General features: G+C 37.4%; 1 protein-coding gene across 4 annotated transcripts in view; it reads right to left on the reverse strand.

The window, feature by feature from the left end:
* PTPRN2 (protein tyrosine phosphatase receptor type N2) overlaps positions 1 to 22120 on the reverse strand; it is a 1274829-nt gene that overhangs the window by 700347 nt on the left and 552362 nt on the right. For all 4 annotated transcript variants that reach the window (XM_058297618.2, XM_058297617.2, XM_071215383.1 and 1 more), the window contains 3 exons: positions 8638 to 8874; positions 7260 to 7300; positions 4140 to 4516 (listed from right to left, as the gene is read on the reverse strand). In XM_058297618.2, the coding sequence (XP_058153601.1) occupies positions 4140 to 4516; positions 7260 to 7300; positions 8638 to 8874 (655 nt within the window). The remainder of the gene's footprint in view (positions 1 to 4139; positions 4517 to 7259; positions 7301 to 8637; positions 8875 to 22120) is intronic.

Raw genomic sequence — 22120 nt, forward strand, 5'->3', positions numbered from 1 at the left:
GAATATGGAGTATCTGCAAAAGGACTGAGGCCATGTCTTATTCACGTAACTATCTCCAGGGCCTTGCACATAGTAAGTATTCACTAGCTTGACAAATGGAGAACTTGAGTTTTGAACTTTCTTTCAGACTTTTGATTCCCAAAACTCTTATACTTCGTCAGTGGATGAAGAGTAGACAATGCCCAATATTTAAGCAACATCTCTTTAAATTATGCATTCTGACTAAATTCCCATAAAACATGGTACTGTCAGAAATGGATGCCATAATGAGGCTTATTTGTGAAATAAGTCATGCACTAAATAAATAAAATGTTAATTATGAGACTTACAGTGTCATTTGAAATTAACTGATCGACTTTTTCAAGGTGAAAGAAAGTTTTGTCTTAAGAAAAAATTGAAAGAAAAAAATTTATCATTAAAACTGTCTATCAGAATATTGAGAGACATCAGGGATGAGGCACACATTTGAACAAATTGTCCCATATACACTTTTGGCATATTTCCCCCTCTTCAACCTTCTCCTCCTAACTGAAATGCATTTATCACTGTGGAGCTGTATTCTCTTTGGTTATAGCTAATGGCTAATGTTACATTTACCAAACATTTTACCATGTCCCAGATACTATTCTAAGTACATTACATTTGCTCTTCCCAACAATCCTTGGAGGTCAGTACTATCATAATGTCCACTTTAGAGATGAGGAGACCTAAGTACAAGCCAGATATGTTACCTTCCCAAGACCTGTGGTCAGTGTGGGGCTCCCACCCCACACTTCTTCACTTCTCCACGGTGCCAACACTAAGGAATTTGAAATCCACATTACTTCTCAAGGACACACATTTTCAAGGATATAAAGGTCATGTGGAGACCAAACCCTTTATTATAATGGCAGGAGTTCCAGGTATTTCCACTGAGTGATTGTTGGGCTTTTAAATACTCCACAATCACATTCCTAATCTGCAGGTATGGCAGTACATCCTATCCTGAGATGCAATATGGGACCTTTTCCAACATGATTAGCTTGTCTCTGACACCAAATTTATCACTAAGCTTACTTTTACTTTTCAATTTCTACATTGTTATAAGAATAGGTTTCACCTCCTCAAGGGCAATCTGATTGGCTGGCTCAAAATGCATCCTCTGTAAGAATATATCCCAAGGAAGGGGGATTTTTTAAGTAAATAAAGAGAAGTGTACCAGTTTAGTAAAACATCAAGGCCATATATCTCTTAAGCATTTATTTGTTAGAGTTAAAAGGCAGTTTCTTCTTTGCTGAGAGATAAATAAGCCCCCTTTACTTCAAACTAAGCTTCCATCCTGTGATCTCTTCCCATCAACCTGACATCAAATAATTTTTAAATCGTCCTTGGAGAACTGGGAATGGCTGTCCTGCCCTTCATCCAGTCTTGAATAATCCATTGAGTTTGTAAAAAGGATAAAATGTAAATGACTGAGGATTAAACTACACCCTGTCCATCAGAAAATATAAGAGATAAAATGGTGCCTGGCAATGCTAAGCCATATTATTCTCCCACATAAATGTCAATGAAAAGAACACATGTCAATGATGAGATAACACTAAGTTATAAATCATACCCCTTCACCTTTTTGTGGTACAACCAAATATACAGCAGTCCTTTGTTTTAAGTTGGATTCTTGTAAATTAATAGGTGATTTACTAAGGTTTAAACTGAGATCTTGTGAAATCTTGCCCCAGAGAATCCCAAGTTATTAATTAATCTGATAATAGGGGCAAAATCCTCCAACTCCCTGTAGTAAAGAGGAATAGGTTAGCATGTTATGTCTTATAAATAACAGTAAGAACTTTTTAGATAAAGCTACATTATCTTCATCACATATTCAATTTCCAGTTGACATGACTAAAGAAAAAGAAAGGAAATCAACTGACTTTTTCCTTTAAACTACTTGCTGTAGCAGGTGAATGTTCATGCCTCAAAGGTATGGCAAAGTAATGATGTACAGGAAAATAAACTCCAAATGCAAAGAAAAACTCTATACTAATAATGACTTCATTTTCTACTGGAATGTCATGACCAATGAGGAAATAACCCGATTTGATTGGTCTCTCTTCATCAGAAAGTGCTGAGGCTGCAGCCAACTGCCTACCCTGACACTGACATTTTACTCCTAAGATGCCTTGATGTAGAGGATGGATTGGTATGGATTGCCCTGCTCTAAAGGTCACCAAAGTGCACGAGCCACCTCTTGTTCTCCAGGTTGACAACTAGGTTGTCACCTTGAAAAGTCCTCAAAAATCATCAGAAATCTTTTTCACCAATACTTTGATGGAGAGGTTCAGATTTCTTTCATGGTGCAATTGAAACCCAGCACCCTAGAGGCACAGAGCAGTAGCCCTGCCTGTCTCCTTGGAGGCACTTTAGCCTAGTATAGTAATGAACCATTTAGGGTCAGTTAACTTCATCTGAGGGCAAAGTTGTTAATAGTGATAGAACTGAAGTTGTAGTGTGTGAAAATAAAGCTTCCAGAGTAGTGTGAAATAGAGCTTTCCTCAGTAACTCGACACTTTTCTTAAATACATACAACATATGCAAGAACCCTTATGACAATATTTTCTAAGGAAAGATTATTATAACGGTTTGGATCACAAAGTAATCAAGTAGGTATCTCACAATTGCTTTAATAGTGCAAAAATGTATCTTCCACAAGACATGTTATTTAAGGACCTAGAAGGTAAGATACTAAAGGTAAAAATTCCCACTTAGAGTTTATCATTCCAAGGGAAAAAACACAATGACAGAGACAAATAATGGAGCATATTATATAAGCAAAGAGGTTATAAATGGGTAGGCCAGTCAATAAACAAAGTTCTCTAGAGAAAATTAAGTCAATATTGTGGCATAAGTTTGACATTTCAGCTGCTTAGGAGTTATCTAAAAAGACAAATAGAAAAATCATCAACAGTCTAAATTGTCTTAAATTTTAATTGGGATTTGATACATGATTTGTGGTTTGAGCTCAAAATAAAATATTTTCTGCCCATTTGTGGTATGCAATTATTTCTCGCTAATGAAATTTGATCTCTTCAATGTAGTAACAATTAAGATAGGCTAGTGGATTGAATTTTGTTGGGAAGTACGAGCACAGAAATAAAACTCTGTGGAATCAGCAAGAGAAATGAATTCTGACTTTCAGTCAGCTCTTTTTTCACTGCAAATAATCATTAAAATATGATCAACTTCTTTCCTAATAAAGAAATACCTGAATAAATGTACTTTATAATTCAAAAGACAAATTTATTTTTATATATTTAAATATATAATGTGCATCTGCATTTGGATAGCCAGCCAGACATTTTCCCTTCCCAATTACTTGAAGAAAACAAAATTTTTATAAAGCATAGCATCAAATGTCAGATTCGTTAATGAGATGACCTGTAAAAATGGGGCCTACCATTTCTAGCTTGCTGGGTACATGATGTTTGAATTCTTTTCCTTGTTACATCCAGATCAAAATGAGAGTGAGGAAAGAACACTTTGTTGCTGTGAATCTTTTTTTTCCCGTGCCTCTGAAGGATGACTCATGTCCTGATATTTGGACTACTTTGATTTGAAATATATAAAACTTTTGGTGTTTTTAACAGGTCATGAAACCAACATATAGATCAGGTTATTGGAGATTTAAATACCAAACTCAGTGTCCCATCCAGTGATGTCTTTGGGAGAGTCAAAAGGACCCAAGACCTGGCTTATTATATTCTTGAGGCAACAGCCTCCTGTCCTTCTCCCATCACACAGAAAGGTGGTTGCTGCTTGAAAATATCCCATAGTTCAGACCAGCAGGAAAATCTACCTGGAGATGACGAGAACAATATAAAAGAACCCAGGAGGGCATTTTAAAGAAATGTACTTCAGAGAATTAATTACCCTCAAGTTGAGGTTTCAACCTCAGAAGCCCTAGGAAAAGGGGGGGTGGCTGAATTCCTGGGGATCCTACCACACCAAAGATAATCAGCATTTCTCCACTCATTTTTTTTTTTTTTTAATTAAACATATTTAAGAAAGAAAGACATTTCTGTATTTCCATAGGGTGTATCATCCAGATACAGTGCCAGGGTGTCAGTGTTTAAAAGGTGAAAAATAAAGAGCTTCCTACTCACTCATTTTCTGTCACAATGTAACCATATTCCTCTTCATCAGAAGACTTAACTTCTAATTGTAGGCCTTCACCTGGTTGTTTCCCAGCACCCACTGGAAAGTTTTCATCTTGCTTCAAACCCCCTTGAATCCAGTTTTGGTAATCCACAAACCCATCCACACTTGACTTAGAACTTGGCGTCTTATCGAATAGCTCTTTGGAGTAAGTCTGACTCTTTACATTTTCAACCCCAGCGTTCTCTTCTTCTGAAGACAGTGATGATTCAGAATCCTCCGACTTCTTAATCTCTGTTTTAAAAGACTTTGTAGGAGCTTCAGGCAAGTACTGAGACCTGGGCTCCATCAAGAGGTCCCCAGGTTTGACATTTAAGTGTTTGATCTAGCAGAAAGAAAAATTCATGTAAGATGATATCTATTAGAAAGACCATTGACATATATGAACTGAAAAAATTTTGCAAAAATATCCTTCATATAGGATAATAATAGGCAGATTGAAATGAAAACAGTTGATGAAGGCAAAGCTTTTACAGAATGTATTTTTAGAATTATATCTAGATGAGAAATTTTCAACCAAATGGAGGATGAAGGCATTATGTATCAGAATCACTTAATAGCTTATTTTTTTTTTTTTTACCTCTCTCCTCTCTTTTATATGCACACCACACACACACACTCATACCACTTCCTGAAGAATCTGATCTTGCAGTCAGTGTAGGGCCATGGCATGTGTATTTTGAAAAATAACCCTGTGATTCTGAAAGCCCACTTCATCCCTCTAGAAATAATGATCACATAATAATAATAATAATTTGCATTTGTTGAGATTTTACAATGTGCCAAGGCACTGTACTAAATATTTAATGTGTACTAATTCACTGAATCCTTAAAATAACTTTATGATTTAGGTACTATCATTATCACCCCATTTTACTGCTAGGGAAACTGAAGCACAAAGATGTTAACTACTTGTGAAGGACATCACATGGATATATAATGGCTGTCTAACAATATTTAAGGGATTGTTGGTCCTCATATCTTGCAATGCTCACTCCCCCATCCTGATATGAGCTTTTCTGAAAGAAGACAAACTTGACTGAGAAATGTAATACTTACCAAATATTCAATGTTTATATATCAAGTACTGTGCTCTCTGCTTTGCATAAGTTATCCCATTTAATTATTACCTCAACTCCATGAATAAAGTATTAGTTTTATCTTTAATTTATAGATACTGAGGTTAATAGAGATTAAATAATTTGTACAAAATAAGAGTCTGTAATCGACAGACCCAGGATTTGAACCCAGGTCTAACTGATGCCAAAGATGGTGTCTTAATCATCAGATTATAGTGCCACTCCTAGATACAAACCACTTCTTCATAAACACACACACACAAAACCAAACAGTCACTACTACCACTGCTATATAATAATGCAGAGTATGCCAAGGACACCTTTTAATAACTTTGATAACAAAACGTTTACATCCATTCAAAGGAGTATTTTTAATATGAAATTACATTCCTAATATTATATTGAACAGAAACAGGAATATTGTATTTATTTTACAACATACTTTACTGAAACAAATTTATTTAGGAAAATAAGCAAGGACTATATAGGAAATTAAGCATTATATAAAATTTTGACTATTTTTAACAAAAGTTAGTTTTATGTTTTTGAATATTTAAAGAAAATCTAGTTTGGTAAAAAAGTTTTGTCAAATTTGGATCAAGAATTACAATAATACAAAACATTTAAGTTACAAATTGAACCAGAACAATGTCTTCAGGCTTTTGCAGAAAAATGAATAATATTCTCACTTAAATTGTCTTTCATGTGAGAAGGAAACTGAAAGATGTTATTAAATAAAGAAAAGCTCAGAAAACATGACATTCAAATATACTTCTTATTAAAAAAAAAAAAAAAAAGAGCTTGAAAAATGCACCCGCAGCAAAAGAGAAATGAATCAAAATTAATGTCTCAAGAATGAGAAAATATGGTAAAAAGTCCTAGGGCATTGTCACCAAACTAATGGCAGATTCAGGAAACCAGTTGAAAAGTGTTTTCTGGACATTCAAAAGCCTAGAAATAAGGCTTGGCCTCAGTTTCTACTCTTATCCTTCCCCTCTATTTCCTAAATTAAGAAATGTGTTTCTTAACCTCCACTTTTCTGTCCACAATTAAGATTGAATATCCCATCATTTTTGATGGACATTAAAAACAAGAGCTGCTGATGTTTTCTTCCATGACTTGCTAAGAGATATTGAGACATAAACCCCTAAGATAATCTTACAGAGAATTGTTTTTCAGTTTCTATCCACAAAAATAAGAGTTTTATATAATGTCATTGCCATTGCCTGGGAATTGATTTTCTGCATCTTTAAGACTTGCAATAATTGCCAAAGGTTCTTAAATAGGGAAAACTAACAAACTGCTTAGTAAGTGGATATTACTTGTTTTGCAGTCCCTTTTACAAATTGTTTTCTAGATCAGTGCTGTCCATAGAGCCTTCTGGAATGATGGAAATGTTCTATAATCTATACAGCCCACTATGTTAACCACTAGCCACATATCACTAATGAACCCTTGAATATGGCTAGCAAAGACTGAGGAACTGAATTTTTTATTTATTTTAATTTAAAATTAAACTTAAATAGCCACCTGTGGCTAATGGCTAACATATTGAACAGTGCAGTTCCTCATAATCTAGATACTGTCACAGGTCTGTCTTAACTAAATCTTAGACATCAGTATCTATAGGATGACCTATGGTACATTAAATGAACATATAATGTTACCATTTGTTATCTCTGGGTGGAAAATTTCTAAAAAATGTTCATTTTCTTCCTTGAAATTTAGCCATATCTTTCCATTTTCTACACTGGATAAATATTGGTTTTATCATGGAAAATTAGATATTATTATGCATCTAACTCTATACAATTTTGAATGCCCTCCTTGTATTTTCTTCCAATTTGGGGACTATAAGTATTTTTTCCCACTCTTTTCTGAAAAAGATACTTTGTATTTCACAAAAGTTTCCAAACCATTAAGAAAAAAGATTAACAAAATCACCCTAGATTTAATGTGAATCAAACATTCAGAGACATTTCATCTTACCTCTTCATAAACTTTATCATCCTCTTCCTGTGCTCTGTTATCTGTAAAAAAAACAGAAGCATTATCAAAAGCCTTGTCAAGAATGTCATCACAAAGTGTCACAGCATGTAAAGGGATAACCACACAGAATCCTTCTTTACAGAAGATTAAGCATAATAATGTGGGTCTAATTTCTACTACAGAGTAAACCTACTCTGTTTATAGTTCAATAATAGCAGTCTATAAACTTCATGAAGAAGAGGGTTTACTAGGTAAATGATAGGCGTGAAGTCAGTCATAAATTACATTATTCAGTTCCATGGCTTTACGTATTATCTTTAGTGATAGCTCACAGCAAGAAAAATCCATTGTACCTAGCAGCAGCTAATACTTATGAAAAAGTAAAATGAAGCATCTCATCCAAACCACCTCACAGTTAGGATGGCTTCAAAATTCATCTTCTTAGGTTTACATTATTGGGTTGTCATTTCTCTCTAAATAAATACCCTACATACAATGCCCAATAGTGCATAGCATATTGTACCCTCTTCAAGTCAGAACAATAGCTCCTTGGGGAAAGCAACTACATCTCAAATACATTTATATCCCTCCTAGCCTTCAATACAGGTATTAATTCTTTTAAATTGTTGATTGACTGATTAACATAAATCATTGTGGTGGCAGAGTTTCAATATCTTTTCCTCCATGATATCCTACCAAATCATGCTTCCAGTTTCCAAGCAAGCCCTTCCCCTGTCCAGAGGAAAAAGGGACTAATCTTCCATTCATCTTTTCAGCACATATTTTTTGTGCCTACTATGTGCAAGGCACTATACTAGATGCTTTATTTTAGCTCCAAAGACTCTAAGAAGTAATTAGGCCATAAAAACCAACATTCTTCAAAGAATAGTGCATGCCCTACAAAGCCCTCTGCCAAAGGAAGTTTCCCGCTGCCAATGAGGCACGGTTTCTGCATTCTCCCACCAGCAGCCCCAGAGCGTGGATGTGGGCATCAAGTGGACATCTGAATGAACCTTTTTCACTCTACTATTCAAATATTTGACAATATTCACTCTCAAAATCCAAACAAAAAACACTTTCTATCACTATGTTTTATACATATATAAATCTGAACCTCAATGCAGAGAAATTACACCTCCTTACAGAGAGCAATTTGCCTTTCAACATAATTGCTCTGGTAGGCTTAGCCTGTTAAGAAAGCTTTTAGAGGCAAAGTTCAAACAGATAAAAATCATTAAAACAAATCCCCATCTCCCTAGCAGAAAGAATACATTAAAGCTCCAGTAAGCCTGCAGATCTCTCAACAGCTTTGAGGCCTCATCCCCTCCCCCCAATGTCTACTACAAATGTAAATGATCCAAGAAGCTGGAAGTTTCACCTTGCAAACTGTCTTCAGCCTTCTTGTCATCTTCGTAGAGGGCTGCGGCTGAGCTGTCTGCCCGTTGCCTTGGTCTTCCTTCAGCCTCTCTCCCCATACTTTCCTGATCTCCAGTCTCCACACCGTGCAAGACGTTCACGATCACTTGAGCCATTTCGTCGAGCTCCAGGGGACTCAGGTTGTCCACATTAACCTGGTGCTTTTTCAGGTCCTTCAGGAGATTCTGAATAAATGCTTCTAGAGTGCACACACACAAAGAAACACACACATAGGATGCATTGATAAATCCAAAAGAGGTGAGGGCAGGGCTAATTGCATGGGAATATAATAGGTGGACCCAAAACTTTTGAGGGAACCCTTCCATCAATGCCAGGCACAGGGTAGTTGCCTAACAAATATTTATATTTGTTGAGTTTGAATCATACATAACACTCAGGCCATTATCAAGTCTGGTGTTTTTAAGAAGTTAAGATAGAGGCAGAAAACACATAGAAAACCAAAGACAAACTCTTCAGCCTGAGAGGATAGACTAACAGAACTCTGAGGCAATATAAAAACTGGACTTAGTTAGCCAGGAAAGGAGAAAGACTGCATAATTTCATTGCAGTCTTTAAGACTTTAAAGGAATGATAATAAGCAGTTTCCCTTTCACTTAGGAAAAAAGAGATATTAGATGTGACAGGTCGGCATAGTGCTTGGCACCCATGCCAGGCACATAATAACGCTATGGAAATTGATAGACATTATTTTTCCCAGAACAAATATTTTTTTGCTCCCCACATGCCTTAACATTCAAATGCACAAAAAATGAACACAAACCCTTGTTACTGGGTACATAATGAGTAAAGATGCAATTTGTGACAAGAACACCATAAAGAGAAGGACACAGGGATATTGGTACAGAATATGTGCCGGCTATTTGAAGTAAAGTTGGTATCAATATAAACTGAATTGTACTAGACTCAGAGTGTTAAATGTAGAATATAAATTGTGCATGCTGTTCAACACCATGTAAATGATCGAAAAGTCTTCACCCTCTTCATCTTTGTCTGTAACTCCTGCCCATCCCTCCTGTACTCCTTTACAAATCCTTCCCTTCCTAACAACTCCATCCTCTGCTCCTCTATGTGGTTTATTTATTTTTTGCTTATTCACTTTACAGTGAAGTTGTATTACTTTTATAATCAGAAAAAATACAAAAGAAATATTATCCTAAGGAAGGTTGGGATTCTGTCTCTCGAGGTACATTATCTTAAACATTTCTCCTAAGCATTTGGGGTGGGGGTGTTGAAAAGCACCAGAGAAGATGATGAGTGAGATGTCTTGAGGGCTGGGTATCTAGAAGGGCTTTTGGAGGACAACAGTGAGAGAGACGGGAGAATGGTGGAGAAAAGGGAGTCCCCATACCTTCTGATTACTTGAGATATCAGTCTATCTTTTCTTTGTAGTCCATATAGATTCTTCAATGAATTTAAGAACATAATCTATTTGATTTTGCTTCTGACCTTAATGAAGTAATCAGTAACAGACTTACCTCTTATGACATACAACTATAAAACTGGACATCGAAAAACAAGCAGAGCAGACTGTGATCATTCAGAAAATGAAAACACATGAGGCAGAGTACTACGAAGAGGGAGCTTTGCAGAGAATTGCCCTGTAATTCTGCATGTAGGTTCACTATGGATCCTTGGCTAAGAAACAACTGCCCATTTGCAGGGTGAGAATACTTAAGGCTTAGCAAAGAGTTACTGTTGCTGGGCTGAGAGATGGACAGAGATACCAGAGGGTACACAGTGTGGGAAACATTAGAATTCTGGCTCAGCCACAGTAGAGAAACCTTGTTGAACACCTCTGGCATTTAGATGAAAACTCAAAAGGCCACTTCTTAAGAGAAAGGATCACCGGAATAGATAAACTCTAGAAAATTACAAAATGGCCTAGTAGGGAAAAAAATTCTCCAGTAACTTAATGGTCTGTTAAAAAAAAAAATTAAGCACTTTAATGAAGATAGCTTAATGTAGATTCCCTATAAAATACTATATACAATGGCCAGCATACAATAAAGAAGTAATAAACACATGAAAAGGTAGAAAAAAATGAGCAATTTTGGAATTAGGAGATAAGGATATTAAAGTAGCTATTATAAACATGGACATAATGGGTGACTCTGAACACAGAAGTGGAAATTTTAAAAGAAGCAACTGTATATTCTAGAAATGAAAAGTAAAATATTTAAAGTAAAAAATTCCCTAGATGGACTAAACATCAGAGTGGATAATAGAGAAGAAAGGGTTAGTGAATTTGAAGAGGGATTAATAGAAATGAATTATCTGAAGAACAGAGTGAAAAAGATTAAAACATATTAAACAAAACCTCAGTGACCTGTGAGAAAACATTAAGCATGATATACTTTAATTGAAGTCCAAGAGGGAAAGGAGAGAGAGAATGAGATAAAAAATACCATTAAAAATACACAAATTTCCCAAATTTGGCAAAGAACATTAACTTAGAGATTCAAGATGCTCAGTAAAACACAAAAAGAGTAAATACAAAGAGAACCACACATAGCCATTTCATAATCAAACTGCTGAAAACCAAAGGTAAAGAAGATACATTAAAAGCAGCCAGATGTAAAAGGCATGTTACATATAGGAAAAAAAATGATATGAATAATGGCTGGCTTGTCAAAATAAATAAGTAATGGAAGCCATAACACAAGAGAATGATGTATTTGAAGTGCTAAAAGAGAGAGAAAAAGACTTACAATCAAGAAGACTACGTCTAGTGAAAATATCCTTCAAACACAAGGGTGAGAGACATTTTCATATTATAAAAGAAAAAAAAAAAGCTAAGACAAATTTTGTTGCCAGGAGACCTACAGTGAAGATAACACCAGATGAAAACTGATCTGTAGAAAGTGCTAAAGAAACAACAGCAGCCAAAATAGTAAATATGTGGGCAAATTTTAAGAGACTATCTTTTTTTTTTCCTCCTCTTAATTTCTTTAAAAGACAACTGGTTGTTAGAGAAGGAAAATGAATAACATTTTATTTCAGGATTAATGAAACATATGTAGATGTAAATTATATGACAACACTAAGAGGAAAGAGGGTAACATGAAGAGGCACGATATTAATTGTAGGTAGACTGTAATAAGTTAAGGACGCACATCACAATCCCTAGAGCAACCACTGAAAGTATAATACAAGATTATTATTACAATTAAAAAATCAATTTGGAATACCAAAAATATATAATCAAAAAGAAAACAGGTGGGAAACGGACTTTGGCCCAGTGGTTAGGGCGCCCGTCTACCACATGGGAGGCCCGCGATTCAAACCCTGGGCCTCCTTGACCCGTGTGGAGCTGGCCCATGTGCAGTGCTGATGCGCGCAAGGAGTGCCGTGCCACGCAGGGGTGTCCCCCGCGTAGGGGAGCCCCACGCGCAAGGAGTGCACCCATAAAGAGAGCCGCCCAGCGCGAAGGAGGGAGCAGCCTGCCGAGGAATGGCGCCGCCCACACTTCCCGTGCCGCTGACGACAACAGAAGCGGACAAAGAAACAAGACACAGCAAAAAGACACAAAAAACAGACAACCGGGGGAGGGGAGGGGAATTAAATAAATAAAAATAAATCTTTAAAAAAAAAAAAGAAAACAGGAAAATAAACAGCACACACACAAAAAACAACAAATATTAAATTGGTGTACAGATAAGCAAGCATATAATTATATGCTTATATTAATTATAAAATGGCTAAATGCTTAAATTAAAACACAGATTTCTCAAGAGGATTAAAAAGTGACTAAAAAAGAAAAATACTCATATTCTAAAGCTCATTTAAAAAATAGAGGATGGAAACAAGCATAATCCTAATATCGAAACCGGCTAAAGATATTATTAGAAAAGAAAATTATAGACCAATATTCACCAAGAAGGATAGAAACAAAAATATTTTGTGTATGCTTGTGTATGTGTGTGTGTGTGTGTACACAAGCTATTTGCATCCAACAATATTTAAAAGGGATAATAATACAACATTAGCCTAGGAAACAAGAATACAAGTTAGGTTTAACATTTGAAAATTGATCTGTGCAATTTACAACATTAATTGTGAAAAATCATGTGATTATCAATAGATACAAATAAACATTTGACAAAATTCAAAAGTTATTAATGATAAGAATATTAGCAATTTAGGAATAGAAAATAGTTTCTCCAATATGATAAAATTTAAGTATAAAAACCAGTGAATAACCAGAACATACTTTAGTCGACCTACAAAAAAAAACAGAAAACAAAAAACAAAAAACTAGTGAAATTTTAATGTTTTTTCCCTGAATTTAGGAATAAGGCAAGATATTCACTTTCACTATTTTTATTTAGCATTGTACTAGGGGTCTTAACTAGTGAAATAAGGCAAGAAAAAGAAATAAAAATTTAAAGATTTTAAAAGAGAAGTAAACTTTTTTATTCACAGATGACATGATTGTGTATGTAGGAATCTTAAAGATTCTACAAAACACTATTAGAACTAATAAGTGCATTTAGTAGGTTTGTAGGATCCCAAGTTAATATATAAAACAAATCGTATTTTTTTTTAAAGATTTATTTATTTATTTCTCTCCCCTTCTCCCCCACCCCGGCCCGATTGTCTGTTCTCTGTGTTCATTCGCTGCGTCCTCTTCTTTGTTCGCTCCTGTTGTTGTCAGCGGCACGAGAATCCGTCTTTCTTTTTGAAGCGTCATCCTGTTGTGTCATCTCTCTGTGTGTGCAGCGCCATTCCTGGGCAGGCTGCACTTTCCCTCACGCTGGGCGGCTCTCCTTATGGGGCGTACTCCTTGCACGTGGGGCTCCCCTACACGGGGAACACCCCTGCGGGCACCGCATTCCCTGCGCACATCAGCACTGCACATGGGCCAGCTCCACACGGGTCAAAGAGGCCCAGGGCTTGAACCGCGGACCTCCCATGTGGTAGACGGACGCCCTAACCACTGGGCCAAGTCCACTCCCTGTATTTCTTTATATTAACAGTGAACAACTGGTAGAGATTTAAAAATTATCATTTACAATAGCATAAAAAACAAATGAACAAAAATCTTTGAGACTAAATTTAACAAAGGTCATATAACACCTCTATATTAAAAAATACAATACATTGATGGAAATTAAATAAAAGTTAAATAAATGGAAACATATATTATTTAGAAAATTCAATATTATTAAGATGACAGTTCTCTCCAAACTGATCTATAAATTTAAAAAATATCAGCCAAATCCTTACAGGTCTTTTTGTTCTAATTTTGAAATGTTCATTCCAAGATACAGATGGAAATGAAAATTACTTATAATATCAATAACTATCTTTAAAAAGAACAAAATTGGAGGACTTAAGCTAACTGATTTTAAGGCTTATTATAAAGCTATAGTGATCAAGACAAGAAGTATGTGCATAAGACTAGAGAAACAGTTTAATGGAAGAAAACACAGAGTCCAGAAACAGACCAAAATACAGTCAATTTATTTTCAACAAAGGCATCAAGGCAAATCATTTAGAAAGATAAAGTCTTTTCAAACAAAACAAGGTAATAGAATAAATTAAAAAACATACTGAAAGGAATGATCCTCAAACCTCTACCTTATACAATATATAAAAATTAATTTGAGGTAGGTCATGAATATATATAATGACTGAAACTATGAAGCCTCCAAAAAGAAATTTAGGATAATGTCTTTCCTATGCTGAGATAACCAAAGAGTTCTTAGAGGGATCACACAAGCCACTAATATAAAAGAAAATAATCTGCTAAAAGACTTTTATGCAGGGAAGCGGACATGGCCCAGCGGTTAGGGCATCCGTCTACCACATGGGAGGTCTGCGGTTCAAACCCCGGGCCTCCTTGACCCGTGTGGAGCTGGCCCAGGCGCAGTGCTGATGCGCGCAGGGAGTGTCCTGCCACGCAGGGGGGTCCCCCGAGTAGGGGAGCCCCACGTGCAAGGAGTGCGCCCCGTAAGGAGAGCTGCCCAGTGCAAAAGAAAATTCAGCCTGCCCAGGAATGATGCTGCATGCACAGAGAGCTAACACAACAAGATGACACAACAAAAAGAGACACAGTTTCCAGTTCTGCTGACAACAACAGAAGCGGACAAAGAAGACACAGCAAATAGACACAGACAACAGACAACCAGAGCAGGGGGGTGGGGGGAAGGGGAGAGAAATAAATAAATAAATCTAAAAAAAAAAAGACTTTTATGCACAATATACAAAAACTCCTACAATAATAATAACCAAGCATTCCAATGAAAATAGGCTAAAGAGTAGAACAGAAACTTCACAGAAGAAAATACATAAATGGGCAAAAAGCACATGAAAAGATGCCCAATATCATTTTTTTTTAAGATTTATTTTTTATTTATTTCTCCCTCCCCCCAACTCCCCCCCCCCACATTGTCTGCTCTCTGTGTCCATTTGCTGCATGTTCTTCTTTGTCCACTTCTGTTGTTGTCAGCAGCACAGGAATCTGTGTTTCTTTTTGTTGCGTCATCTTGTGTGTCTACTCTCTGTGCGTGCAGCGCCATTCCTGGGCAGGCTGCATTTTCTTTCGTGCTGGGCGGCTCTCATTACAGGGTGCACTCCTTGCATGTGGGGCTCCCCTATACGGAGACACCCTTGTGTGGCAGGGCACTACTTGTGCTCATCAGCACTGCTCCTGGGCCAGCTCCACACGGGTCAAGGAGGCCCGGAGTTTGAACCGCGGACCTCCCATGTGGTAGACAGACACCCTATCCACTGGGCCAAGTCCACTTCCCCCCAATATAATTTGAAATAATGAAAAATAAAATCATAAGAAATGCATTTTATATCCACTAGAATGACTAAATTTAAAAAAGAATGATAAATTTTGGAGAGGAGATGAAGCAACAGGAACATTACTTGATTATTGTTCTGGAAGTACAGTTTTACAACTTTTTGAACAAAAGCTTAGTAATTACTTATAATGGTAAATCTACACCTACAATACCACCTAGCAATGTTTCTCTTAGGTATTTACCCAAAAGAAATGACAACATATGGCCAGAAAATATTTGTACAAGAATGTATATAGCAACATTATCCATAACAACCAAACAAACAATATACTCTAAAAAGTCCAAATATCCATCAATTTGGGAATGGATAAACAAATTATGGTAAATCCACACAATGTAAAGGAATGAACTACTCATGCATGCAAAAATATGGATCACCCTAAAAAAGGTAATATTGAGTGAAAAAGTCGGTTACTAAAAATACATGATTCTACTAATATGAAGTAAAGTTCAAGAACATATAAAACCTATCTATGGTGACAGAAACAGAGCAGTGAATATTATGGGGGGTTGAGGGAAAATGGGAAGAGAAAATCTTCCAGGAAGATGGAAATGTTCTATATATTATTGAGGTACCAGTCACATATGTTAAAACATGTGATGGTTTGAAGCTGTTTGGACTACAGAAACGTTCTTAAAGCTAATACATTCCTGTGGGTGTGAACCTATTATAAATAGGACCTTTCTATGAGGTTACTTTGATTAAGGCACAGCCAGGGTAGAGCTTAATCTTCTCACCAGAGTCTTTTATAAATGGAACGAATATGAAGAGAAAAAAAAAGAAAGCCACAAAGGCAAGAAGCTGAAAGCAATGAAACCCAGAAGAGGAGGGAGGGATCAGCAAATGCCACCATATGTCTTGCCATGTGAGGGAGGAGTTCAGGATCACTGGCAGCCAGTTTTCAAGGAGAAAGCAGTATCTCATGATGCCTTGATTTGGGCGTTTTTCTCAGACTCAAAATGGTAAACTTAAAAGTTAATAAATTCCCATTGTTAAAAGCAAACTCCTTTCATGGTATCTGCATTTTGGCAGCTTTAGCAAACTAAACCAAAATTCATCAACTTGTTCATTTAACATCTGTGCTTCTCACTATATATAAATTTCACCCTGATAATAATAATTAACATATTCTAGATAAGTTTGTTGGGGTCCCATCTCTGAACTTTGAGGGAAACTTGACTTTCTTTTCTTGAGTACTTAATATTGAAATCTCTTGATTGTAAATAGAGGTTTATGTAAGATAATCATCATCAAAATGTCTCTATCTTCCATGAGAATATTGGCATGATGATGTAACAATTTACAAAATATTTCCATGGACCTTACTTGGGTTTCACAGCAATCCTCTCAAGTAGCTGGGATGGGAATTATTTTCTGCTTCTTACATTAGGAAACCAAGGGTTTTCATTTTTTATTGGTTTCTTCTTTTTGAGCTAAACTAGAGTTACACACTTAACTCCTAATAGCTTTACTCCCTATCTTCCCCACTAGTAGGTGAAAGAAAGCTCTAAACACTAAAAACTACAGCAGTATCAGGTACAAGCAGATAAGTTCTTCATACTTAATATACAACTCATGAAAAGAACATGATCTCTAGAAAAACTTCAATGTTTATCTCATGCTGATATGCCAAGAATAATCAGGGGAACAGTGACCACAAGTAACAAGAATCTTCAGAAACACCTTTACCAATTTTACCACAAAACCTAGGGTAAAAAACCTGTACCATGTAACATCCCCAGTTCATTCTGCCACTGTGCTCGTCTCTGCATAGTGAGGGCCACATCTCTGAAATAGCTCTGAAAGAGCAGGACAACCTTACTTGGTCAATAGGGTTTTAGTCATAGTATAAGGCATGGCAGGAGAAAGAGTGCTTTGGGTTATTGCGACCTTACTGATTTTTTTAAAGATAAGCAGTTAGAGCCTATTTTAAGTTCTTTATGTGGGGGGAAAATACAGTCACTTTTCCCTATTAACTGAAGCTAATTCTTTCCGAGGAATTATGCTATATTGTTACACAGAGACATTTATTTATTTATTTATTTAAAAGATTTGTTTATTTATTTATTTCTCTCTCCTTCCCCCCGCCTTGTCCCGGTTGTCTGTTCTCTATTTGCTTTGTCTTCTTTGTCTGCTTCTGTTGTTGTCAGCGGCATGGGAATCTGTTTCTTTTTGTTGCATCATCTTGTTGTGTCAGCTCTCCGTGTGTGCAGCGCCATTCTTGGGCAGGCTGCACTTTCTTCCGTGCTGGGCAGCTCTCCTTACGGGGCACACCCCGCGCATGTGGGGCTCCCCTACGGGGGGACACCCCTGCATGGCATGGCACTCCTTGTGTGCATCAGCACTGCTCATAGGCCAACTCCACATGGGTCAAGGAGGCCCGGGGTTTGAACTGCAGACCTCCCATGTGGTAGATGGACGCCCTAACCACTGGGCCAAGTCCGTTTCCCACAGGGACATTTAGAAGCATTTTGTTTCCATTTCTGAACATTTTGGGCCAAACCCTAACTTTTCCCTATCCCTTCTCTCTTGCAAAGAAAGTGTCTCTGCAAAAATTCTGTCTTTACTTTAGACTTCTGGATAATTAAGATCCCTCCTGAATTTTTTTTTTTAAGATTTATTTATTTATTCCTCTCCCCTTCCCCACCCCCCCACCACTCCCCCGGTTGTTTGCTTTCTGTGTCCATTCACTGTGTGTTCTTCTGTGTTCACTTGTATTCTCATCTGGCAGCACTTGGGATCTGTGTCTCTTTTTGTTGCATCATCTTGCTGTGCCAGCTCTTTGTGTGTGTGGCAACACTCCTGGACAGGCTGCGATTTTGTGTGGGGTAGCTCTCCTTTGCATGGGGGCCACTCCTTGCACGGGGGGCACACTTAAGTGGGGGCATCCCTGCATGGGCCGGCACTCCTTGCATGTAGCAGCACTGCACATGGGCCAGCTCACCACATGAGCCAGGAGGCCCTGGGCATCGAACACTTGGACCCCCTATATGGTAGGTGGATGGTCTATCTGTTGAGTCATATTTCACTTCCCCCTTCTGAATTTAAAATGCTTAGATTTTATATTATAGTTGTTTTTAAAATATAGCATTATATGGAGTTTAGTGTACTATTGATGTCCTTTAAAATAATTGTGTACAATGAATGTGTGACATAACGTAGTTAATCTGGATGATACCTGTGGAGCTATTGCCAGCATTGATATATACTTGTCCAGGGAATAGCTGAGTCTTTTGCAGTAGCCAATATTGAAAGCCCCTGAAATATCTGTCTTAAGACTACTGATACTTTATTCTTTGCCACACAGGCTTTAGCTTCCTATATAAGGGAAATGTAGAGATGACTGTATTGTAACTGCTCCCTTCTTTGTCTCCTTCACTAGACTGTGATTCCCTTGAGAGAACGGCCTGTCTTTCATCTCTGCATCCCCAGAACCTACAACAGAGGTTGACACACAGCAGCCTTGCTAAATGTTTACTGACTGAATGCATGCCTTAAAAAATAACTTCTAGGAGCTAACTTAGAAAAATATATTTTTTACTCTCTTATAAATAAAAACATGACTAAAATACAGAAAAGCATGCCTGATGCAGAGCAGTTGTTCCTTTCTAAAAGTGACAAAAGGCTGAAGGTTTGAACAATCCCATATAAACAATATCAGTATTCCTGCTCTCTCTAGCTGACATAAGGTACATGTTGTTTTATAGAAAAGATAAAAGATGTGCTCGGGAATTAAAGATGCTTGCATGTCATAGTTCTGTTGCTATTTTGAAAAATGTATTGTTCATTGTTGCTTTCAAAATCAGAAAGAACTATCTCAAACCCTGTAACTGAGTCACTGAACAACAAGCAAAAGTATAACCTTTTCATTTTCATTTCACTTCATTCTACTACCACCAAAAAATAAATCTTTTCTGGTATGCTTATTATCTCAGTAAAGTCTTATCTCACTAGTCCACTTCTACAGGCTCAATGCCTGTAAAAAGAACTCACTCCATCTCTAACAAAATGGAAATAAGGAAGGGGTAGGGATGAGGGAGAAAGAGCCAAACCAGGGTATGTAAATGGCCACAGGCTCTAGAAAGAGTTCTAACACGTCTCCTGATCCATCAGGCTCACCCCAGCACAGTCCAACAAGCTAAACCTTCAAGCATCTATTGCTGCAACAGCTGAGAGAGACCAGATAATATACCCCGTAAAGTCACAATGCAGCGGACCCAGCTTTCCAGCTACAATGAAGCCTGAAGAAGAGTCACTTCACATTGGGCACTGCTGTTCCTGAAAACGCCCTCACCTTCTGCACATGAGCGGCGAGGAGCGTGCCCTCACACACGTCCAGCCTGGGCACTGAGCTCTGTCTCCTCAGAGACACCACCCGAGTGGCTCGCACCCTACGTAGGGTACCCGATCCTTATATTGAATTTGACCCACGTAAGGGAAGGAGACAAGTAAAAGTGGGCAATAAAGGCAAGTTCCCAAGAAAACAACAAATACTTTCTCTAGAACATTTACCAATTCAAGGGCAGCTTCTGTTGTTCACATATTTAATTTGGTTAGGGAGCTGGGGCCCAAAGGCCACAGGAACGATGCCACAATCGAACAGCTTGCTTTCTCCTGCAGCACTTGCTCTCTCTGACCTAGGGAGCGCCGCTTGGGCAAAGTCGGTCTATTTCAGTTATTTTCATAAATAACAGTAGGAACCTGCTCTGATGCTATCCAGTGTTATAGGACAATCAACTCTCAAAGCCAACAGAACCCTTTTGTCCTGCCAAAAAAAGAAAGAAGAGAAAAAGAAATTCTTCAAACCCTAGCCCAGGAATAGCAGACCCCACAAGAACTCACAGCCACTGCCCATCACTGCTGATTTACCTCCCAGAGCTACCTGGCAGCAGAGTGGTTTGAGTCCAACCTACTAGCTGCAGTTTTGGCCAGGCACAGACCTCACCTGTGAGCTGCAAAAACCGGGTGGCACCATTTGAATGAAGGGAAAGTTATTTGTGGAGACTACTCATATTTCTAGAAAAATTAAAGTGGCCCTTTTATAGGGCAAATGTGGAATAAAATTGCCTTAAACATTCTTCTGCAAGGCATTGTGTCCTTTAGTGGTTATTGTAATATTTTGGTGCAAGGTGAAGGAGTGAAAATTCTTCAGGATCCTTAACACAGAAGATAAACTGTATCTTCATGTTTAGGATTTCCAGTGAAGATGAATCATGTTTTATCATACTAATCAACAGACACTTTCGAGAGACACTTTTACTTTTAATTGAGCCTTCTGAGGGGTGTGTGTGTGTGGGGGTGTTCAATTCAGAATGTCTACATTATTGGTAGAAGGATGAATGACAAGGTCAAAAGAAAGAAGATAAAGAAGAGACTGGAAAACATTCCCCATAGCACTTCATTTTACATGATCAAAATAATATAGAATTCACTGTCTTTATCTCTAAGGATATGTTCTGAGCTTCTACTGGACTTTCTTGTGTTATTTAAAGGGAAAGAGGTAATAGTAAATTGATGCCATTTTTACTTACAGGTAATGTACAACACAAGTAAAGAGGTATATTTATGTATCCTGCTCTTTCCAAAACCATGCTCACCTACTTCCTGAAACCAGCATGAAAGCTGAGCACCTACTCTTAAAAAGTATATTCAGTTAGAAAAAGTCCATAGTAACCCATGTGTACCAAGTCCATTACAGAATATTATAGGCACAACAACTCTTCTCTTTCATCACAGTGAGAATGAAAAATAATTCTAATATAAATTGTGTCATAATAACCAGCAATCTCAACCATATGACTGTTTGAATGGATGTAAGAGAAAGAGAGGCTGAGGAAAATGGAGGAGTTTTAATAATTGGCAGACATCGATGTTTAGAAATTGACAGAGGGTGGGCTCTGTGATTGGACAGGTACGGAGAAACCCAAGATAAAGTGAACAAAAAGCACTTCAATTCCCTGAGGCAAAACAAGGATTACAGTGCCAGAAGAGATGTCTTTTCTTTGCTTGAAGAGTCATTTTGCTATTAGCACAAGAGCAACCAGTGGTGAGCTGTGAATCTCATTGCTGTGGGCAGTGGCTACTTGCTTGCTTTCTCGGGCCAAATAATTATAGAATCTGCAGGGTTTTTTTCCTCCTTTCTTTTGGTCTAACACTTTGGTTCCCAAGGTACATGTATAAAGTTCTCATCAGTCAAAATGTCAATCCTTATCATGCTATGTCCTCAGGGTTGCAGAGCAGGGATTCACAAGAAGTTGACTACTTTCCAGTGGGAAGTTCATGACTGCAATTTAAAAGGAAGAGGACTATGTTATATCCCAAATATTATTCCATAATGCAGAGAATGGATGGCGCTATAAGCACAGATTTTGAGTTATTATAACATGAGTCACGAGCTGCAGTGTTAGTTCTAGTACTTATAAAGTGTGCACTTGGCAAGTTCCTTAATTTTATCATGCCTCAGTTTCCTTATCTGTCAAATGGGGACAAGTGAGGCATGAATGTGAATCACTTATTCAGTGTTGAGCATATATTAAGTGCTTAATAAATTATAACTATTATGATGATAATGAGGCAATGATGAATCCCTTTGTCTTTCATCCCTTTCAATC

This window comes from Dasypus novemcinctus, chromosome 5, assembly GCF_030445035.2.
Source record: "Dasypus novemcinctus isolate mDasNov1 chromosome 5, mDasNov1.1.hap2, whole genome shotgun sequence".
Taxonomy (NCBI): domain Eukaryota; kingdom Metazoa; phylum Chordata; class Mammalia; order Cingulata; family Dasypodidae; genus Dasypus; species Dasypus novemcinctus.